Below are 8044 nucleotides of genomic sequence, written 5' to 3'. Positions count from 1 at the left end.
AAAGCAGACGAAATCATATTTACCACCTGTAGAGAGATCCGCACATGTGATAACAACCTAGATGTTGAACTTGCGGGGTGTAGAAAAGGACTCGGGATTGCCCTACACCGCACAGACCGTTTCATTGTGGTTGAGATGGACAACACCGAAGGGGTCATGATGCTAAACGCTCGGTCTGTGGACCGCTCAGGATCGGGTGCACTCATCACAGACATCCAAAGGATGATTGCGGATGACCCTAGGGAGATTTTGATTACTGCTATTAAACGCTCGCAGACTAAAGTGAGCCATGTTCTTGCTCTATATGGTAGAAGTATGCCTCGTACTGTTGTTTGGTTGGGTTCGGTTATGAGCGACATTGTAATAAAACTGGTAGTGGCTGACTTGTCACCTTGAGTTAATAGAAATCTTTCTTTACCCCGAAAAAAAGGTATGTTAGAGATGCTCTAAAAACATGTTATAATCCAGTAGCATGCGGATGTCAAACCACCGGTTGACTCGAGCGACCAAACCGGCTACGCATTTTTCTGCAGTTGACCTTGACCACGGCTCGACGACAGTCCAGTCGTGTCTGCACTGTTTCACGGGGGTTCCACCTCCCCAAGCGGCCATTTTACGATTCTGCCCCTCACCTCACTCGTCCGCCACCACGATTGGCGCCGCCGCCCGCCTCCCCCTCCTCTCGGACGGAGGCCAACCAGGGCGAATGGCTGCGCCGGCGAGCGACGACGAAAGCAAGGACGTGGACGCCTTCCTGTCGTCGTGCGCGGCGTCGGGCGAGGCCGCGTATGCCGCCGCTGAGGCCGTGCTCGAGCGCCTCCAGGCCCGCGCCTCCCGCGCCGCGGCCCGACGCCTCCTCGGCGCCGTCCGCCGCCGCTTCGACGCCGGGCAGGAGCACCGCTTCCTCACCTTCCACTTCCGCGACGTCGTCGTCGACCCCCACATCCGAGGTCGCCCCCCCCCCCCCCCCCCCCCCCCCCCCCCCCCCCCCCCCCCCCCAGTCCTCTCCGCAAACGTATCACCTTTCGCGGAAATCGGCCGTCTGGCCGTCGAAATTATAATGGCCACGTCTATGGGTTATTGTAGTGTTTAGGTAAAGCGCGTGGGCGATTCCACTGGAGTGTCAACCATGTGGGCATGTGGCGGCCTATAAATATAATGCTGCTGACTAATGTAAGCGCCAGGTGTCCCTCTACTGCAACTGTGTGTGAGATTATGAGTGTGTAATTGCGCAGAGACTTGATCCCCCTGCTCCTTATGCAGGGAACACTTCAGTCTCGCTTGTTGAATAATTCACACTCTCTGTTTTGGACTTTTGGTGCTCATATAAAATGGAAACAATGGCACTCCGGATCTGTCTGACATAGTTTACTTGATGAGATTTATTTAACTTTTAGCGTTTGCTTCAGAATCCGGTACTGCACATAATGTGATGTGCCTCCTTGTGTAAGGCTTACTCTGTTAGTGTATCTGATCCCTAGCACTTTTTTTACAGAGATTCCCTATACGTTGTTTAGAAATATATGGATATACTATTTATTTTTGTGGGAACAAGATTTTTTTTTTGGTGACTAGTTGGAGCCAGATTTATGTGTGTGAGAAAGTGAACCAAAAACAGACACTTGTTTTTTTGTTTTTGTGGGAGCTAGTTGCATTCAAAGATATGGCTTCAATGTGACCACCTTCTTTTCTTGTGGAAGTTTGATAGTCATAGAGGATCAACGACAGTTCACATGAGATTAGCACACAACAAGGCATTGGTCAAATGGTACTCAGAGAAATGTTTTCATGGCCTCTAAGCATCATTTTTTTTTCATTCTTTTGTGTAAGCTGCAGAGATTGGAGGTTGATGCTATCTATTTTTCTTCTTACAATTCATCTTTGGCAGAACAATCCTAACTGCAGCGATCAAACTTATTGCAGTAAGAAAAAAAAATAGGGCATAGCCTACATACTTTGGAGAGTGTTACTATCAATTTTTCTCTTCTAATTTAGCAGCTGCTTCTAGGGTTCCAGCAAAGCACGAAGCTAACAATGATGGAGATACCTAGCATTTTCACTCCTGAAGATTGGTCCTTCGCTTTTTATGAGGGCCTTAATCAGCATCAAGATTCCACTTCCAGGGATAAGACGTATGGAGAGCTGGGGTGTGGCAATGGTTGGATATCTATTGCGCTTGCAGAGAAGTTGTCCCCTTTGAAGGTGGTTTTCTCTAGTTCTGTCAATAATTTATCTTATCGTCGTTGCTACAAAAGTGGGAGCTACATCAGTTATACATTTACTTTGCTATAATGATATACCACTTTTGGTACCTCTGAGGAAAATAATATCTACCGAGCATTTATTATTCAATTTTGAGCAAGGATCTAGTCTAATACCACACATTGTTCAAACCACGCTGAGCATTGTGTCCTTTTTTCTTGAACAGAGCAGTGTGTCCTTTAAAGCAGGAAAGAGGGAAATGACATCCAATTAGATTTTGATCCGCACATGTCAGTCAAACAAATTAATTTGCAAGCAGCTAATTATTACCATCATAGTCCAGTCGTTGTTTCTGTCAGAACCCAAGCTGAGCATTGTTTATTTCTTTGCAGGTCTATGGTCTGGATATTAACCCAAGGGCCATCAAGATTGCATGGATAAATCTATACTTGAATGCCATAGACGACAATGGTCTCCCGGTCTATGACAGGGAGGGAAAAACATTGCTGGATAGAGTTGAATTCCATGAATCTGATCTTCTTTCATACTGTATAGATAACAAGATAGAACTTGATTGCATTGTTGGCTGCATACCACAGGTACGGTTAGTTATTACTGTATCGTGAAAGGAAATTATAGTAGACCAGAACCGAAGGAAATTGCTTACTCTCGAAATCTGCTTTTCAGATTCTTAACCCCAATCCAGAGGCAATGTCAAAGATTATGACTGAAAATTCAAGTGAGAAGTTCTTGTACTCCTTGAGAAACTACTGTGCTCTTCAGGTAAGTAGAGATATAACTTCTTCATGATTACCACTTAAGGAAAATGTATTGACATGTGTAATGTGTTGAACTTATTCCATTCAGTTTACCTAATACCAATGGCGATTTGTCTTCATGTCGCTTCTCTAGCTGGAGTGAACTTATTTCTTGATTGCTCTTTGAAGTAACTACATTTTGTATATAACCAGATATAAGAAAAAAAATGTCTTAGGAGTGTATGCTATTTCCTTGTAGGCATGTGTTGCTAGCTCTGATATAATTAAATAATTTTTATAAATAATATAGGATCTGTACTGAAAACTTGGTCCCACAAGTATCATAATCAGCTTAACACTTTAACTAGATGGTTAGGAAGGACAGGACTGGCAGTCTACATTAAAAGGGCAACTAGGCTAAATGCTGGATACTAGAATAACTCTTTTGGCAGTATTCCATGTCTGAAATTCCTCACCTCGACTTCCACCTTTTGCACAACTTCATTTTTTTGCAACATATCTCTTTTGATCCCTATAAATAGAAGTTTTTGTCAGTTGCTAAGCATTTCATCATCATTTGACATGATGCACACATAGTATTAATCAAGACAATGTTTCATATGATGGCTGAATGTTCTATTCCATTTCCCTTGTGCTTATTTGTTATGTTTGTAAACTTGTTGCACTCTTACCTCCAGGGTTTTTTTGAGGACCAGTTTGGCCTCGGGTTGATTGCTCGGGCAGTTGAAGAAGGGATAGCTGTCATAAAGCCTATGGGTATCATGATATTCAACATAGGAGGCCGACCAGGTCAAGGTGTCTGTGAACGCCTATTTCTACGCCGTGGATTCCATATCAGTAAGCTCTGGCAAACAAAAATTATGCAGGTATCAATTTTGTGAAACCAGGAAATCTTTCCATGCCAGCATTATGTTCTGGTTTTAGTAGGGCATAGATTTTCCATTTCTCGCCTCATAGTTTCATATTACAATTTGATATTCTTGTTTGGGATCATCACCAACTAGTTGATAATTTTCCAGGCTGCCGACACTGATATTTCAGCTTTAGTTGAAATTGAACAAAACAGCCCACATCAATTTGAATTTTTTATGGACCTTGTCGGGGATCAGTCTGTCTCTGCACGCACAGCCCAGGCATACATGAAATCTGGTGGCTGTGTTTCACATGCTTTGTCTGTGTATGGCTGCCAACTTCACAAACCCATTCAGGTTCCTTCACACTCTCTTTAGATTTGTAAAGTAAACAATACAGTGATGGAAGTAGTACTAATTCAGACGATTTTCAGGTGAAGAAATTGTTTGAGATTCTTAAAGATGGGTTCAATGAAATCAGCAGCTCCCTTGATTTGTCCTTTGATAATGATTTGGTTGCTGCTGAAAAAATGGCCTTCCTAGTATACCTTGCTAGTTTTTTGAAAGAGAATAAGTCCAATCCTTGTGAGCCTCCATTTGGATGTTTAAACTTCCGGAATCTTGTTGCTGACTTTATGAAGAGCTACTACAACATCCCATTAACTTCTGATGTAAGGCTTCTTAGTTGCGTTCGCTTATACCAGAAATTCATAGGATCAACTTATTTGCCGCTTCTATCATGTGCTTCATATGATCCTCCTTTTTTTTCTGGTGCACCAGAATGTTGCTGTATTCCCTTCTCGTGCTGTTGCCATAGAAATTTCTCTTCGACTGTTCTCACCGGCGCTTGCAATTGTGGATGAACATCTGACCAGACACTTGCCGAAACAATGGTTAACATCCTCAGCAATTGAGGTACTCCCTGTGTGTGGCCCATGCATGCATATGCAGCTTGTGAATGTAGTGCAACACTTCTTCAAGCAACACTCAGTCTGTACTACTTAATGGTGCAATGTTCTTCTGCTTTAAAAAAAAATTGTTGACAGGAATAATGGAGAAGGCATGCCTTTTAGGTGAAGAAAATATGATGATTCAAGAATGTTGATGTTAATGCTTCTTTTTAAAATTCTAGGGAAGAGCAGATTGTAACCATGCTAAAGACACAGTCATTGCAATTGCAGCACCACACCAATCAGATCTGCTGATTGAGTTGATCAGGAAACTGAAGCCTCAGGTGGTTGTTACTGGCCTGGCTAAGTTTGAGGCTATCACGAGTGCTGCTCTAGTGAATATACTAAGTGCAACAAGAGATGTTGGTTCCCGGCTATTCGTAGATATTTCAGAGCATCTGGAGTTGTCTAGCCCGCCAAACTCTAATGGTGTGTTGAAGTATTTTGCTGAGAACACCCTACCGTCGCATGCAGTTATACTCTGTGGTCTAGTAAAGGATCAGGTGCCTATAACTTTACCACATCAATTTTGTTCCATGGTGGATTGATCTCTCATGTCTCCTTTTAACTACGATTTATTATGATGAGTTAAATACCTTATGTGTCTCATCCTGACGCCCTGACCCCACTGGGGGATGTGTATATGTGATCGATGGTTGGTCTTATACATTAAAGACGATCCTACACTGTATTTGAACTTCTCTGCATTCTTACACCTACTTTAGAAACTTCCTAAATATTTTAATCTGCATGTGCTCTACCTTATTTTGGATTATTGTGCAGGTTTATTCTGATCTGGAAGTTGGTTTTGCCATATCTGAGGATGAAACTGTCTATAAGGCATTGTCACAAACTATTGAGCTATTGGAAGGACATACTTCTGTGATCAGCCAGCAATATTATAGCTGTCTTTTTCGCGAGCTACTGGCGCTCCAAATTGACAACCGGCATGCACAGCGAGAGGTAATCATGACGTAACTCCCCCAGTTTTCCACTCATCCTCATGATAATGGAAAACTGTTCTGTCTAATGGTGCCAATAGTGGACATTCCTCTCAGCATAACTCAGCCATTTAGTTGGATAACAGGTACTCAGAGTGAACAGCTAAATATATTAGTAGGATGACTGATTATGTTCCATGATGTCTAACTATGAGTAATAATAATAATATGCCCTGGTATCTATGGAATATCACACTTCAAAAGAAAGGGGGCCTATGGAATATCTTTTGACCTTAATGTTTATTTTTTGGTTAGGCTTTTGATGTTTCCTTGCTCGTTTGTAGAGACAACCTGCAGAAGTGATACCTCAGAAGATGATAGGATTTTCTAATTCAGCTATGTCAACCCTAAAAGAAGCTGAATTTTTCGTTCCTGAATCCAAGGAATCTAGTATCATTCATATGGATCTAGACCGCAGCTTCTTGCCAGTACCTTCTGTGGTGAACACTTCCATTTTTGAAAGTTTTGTTAGGCAGAACATCACGGATTCTGAAACTGATGTTCATTTCGGCATTAAAAAGCTGGTGAAATGTTGCTATGGTGGTTTCCCAGGAGACCGTTATGCTGACAGGTTAGATGGCTTTGGTATGGAAATTATCTATGGAAGCACCTGTGTTGCACTCTTCAACAAGCTTGTTCTTTGCTGCGTGCAAGAACAAGGTACCTTCTTTTTCCCTTTGGGCACCAATGGGCACTATGTCTCAGCAGCAAAGTTTATGAACGCAAACATCTCGACCATTCCAACAAATTCAGATTCAGGATTCAAGATTGAACCAATGGCTCTAAACGAAGCTCTAATTGAGGAAGAAAATTGGGCCTGGGTCTATATTTCTGGCCCTACAATTAACCCTTCTGGTTTCCTGTACAGTGACAAGGAGATACGAGATCTGCTTTCTATTTGTGCTATGCATGGAGCTAGGGTAGTGATAGATACCTCCTTCTCTGGTCTGGAGTTCCAAACCGACCGCTGGGCTTGGAGAAATTTGGAAAGATTTTCTTATAATGTTTGCTTAGATCCCCCATTCACAGCTTTTATGCTCGGAGAGCTGTCCCTTGGGCTGACTGCGATTGGCCTTGATTTTGGGTTTTTAAGTTTCAATGACCTGTCCGTCGTTGAACATAATCTTGCAAACTTGAGTCAGCCACATAGCACATTGAAGTACACTTTCAGAAAGCTATTGGGTCTTAAGAACAAGAGGGATCAACACTTCTCTAATCTCATCATGGAGCAAAAGGAGACACTGAAAAATCGTGCCAACCACTTAGCAAAGGTTAGCCTTTTGTAACATTCTGAACTGCCCTCTTAAATTTGTACTCCCTATCCTATTATATGACCGCCATCCAAACCGGTTGAAGATATCCCGAGCTACCATCTCCCAACGGATAGATCCAGTAACCAAATGCTCCCCGGCCTCCATCGGAGTGAGTAGCGACCACGAACGGATTAGTGTTGTAGCTCGGAAAATAACCTGCAAGAAATGAAACCGTGATGTTCTGTTAAAAACCAAATCATTTATGCAATTCTAGATAGTCCACAACAGAGCGCAAACTCCAACCCGAATATGTCTTGCTAAGTCTGGCTCAACCCCATTAAGCCATGTCCCAAATAATGCATTGACCGAAGTCGGTGGAGTAATATTAAAAGCAATATGGACCGTCCGCCAAAGAACTTTGGCCAACGGGCAATCAAAGACTAAATGCTTAATCGTCTCATCCCGATCACAGAAACTACACCTAGTAGGTCCTGTCCAATTACGCTTGATCAAGTTGTCCTTTGTTAAAATAACTTGTTTATGGACAAACCACATAAACACTTTAATTTTTAAAGGAACTTTGACAGCCCAAACATACTTGGAAGTTGGAATAGCATTCGAATTAATCACATCAATATACATTGATTTGACTGTAAATACTCCAGAACTAGTCAACTTCCAGCGTAATACATCGGGTTGGTGAGAAAGTTGAACCTCCATCAGTCTCCTAACTAGATGGAGCCATTCTTCCCAACGATTGCCTGCTAGCGACCGTCTAAACTGAATATTAAGGGGGGCAGATTGAAATACTGTTGCCACGAACACCTCACGTCGTTGAGCAATTTGATATAAAGATGGATATTGAATGGCTAAAGGTGCGTCTCCTAGCCAAGTATCCTCCCAGAAACGTGTACTTGTATCATTTCCAATAACAAATCTCGTCCTATTGAACATTGATTGTTTGACTTTCATTAGTCCTTTCTAGAAAGGCGAATCAGTCGGCCTGAC

At 42.4% G+C, this 8044-nt stretch overlaps 1 protein-coding gene across 2 annotated transcripts; it reads left to right on the top strand.

Annotated features, from left to right (window-relative positions):
- Nucleotides 1–653: 653 nt before the first annotated feature.
- On the top strand, nucleotides 654–7166 carry LOC123086846 (methionine S-methyltransferase). Of its 2 annotated transcripts, none has more exons than XM_044508665.1 (11): nucleotides 654–950; nucleotides 2009–2202; nucleotides 2595–2801; nucleotides 2890–2985; nucleotides 3659–3847; nucleotides 4001–4189; nucleotides 4267–4503; nucleotides 4613–4747; nucleotides 4965–5285; nucleotides 5566–5745; nucleotides 6068–7166. In XM_044508665.1, the coding sequence occupies exons 1-11, from the start codon at nucleotides 707–709 to the stop codon at nucleotides 7067–7069; spliced, it is 2994 nt and encodes a 997-aa protein (XP_044364600.1). In that variant the 5' UTR covers nucleotides 654–706; the 3' UTR covers nucleotides 7070–7166. The 2 variants fall into 2 exon arrangements, with proteins under 2 accessions (XP_044364600.1, XP_044364601.1); XM_044508666.1 differs by lacking the exon at nucleotides 654–950 and adding an exon at nucleotides 1024–1173 and having other exon boundaries at nucleotides 1264–2202; nucleotides 6068–7164.
- The last annotated feature ends 878 nt before the right edge of the window (nucleotides 7167–8044 follow it).

Source organism: Triticum aestivum, chromosome 4A, assembly GCF_018294505.1.
Source record: "Triticum aestivum cultivar Chinese Spring chromosome 4A, IWGSC CS RefSeq v2.1, whole genome shotgun sequence".
Taxonomy (NCBI): Eukaryota; Viridiplantae; Streptophyta; class Magnoliopsida; order Poales; family Poaceae; genus Triticum; species Triticum aestivum.
This window is presented reverse-complemented; position numbering and strand designations above follow the sequence as displayed.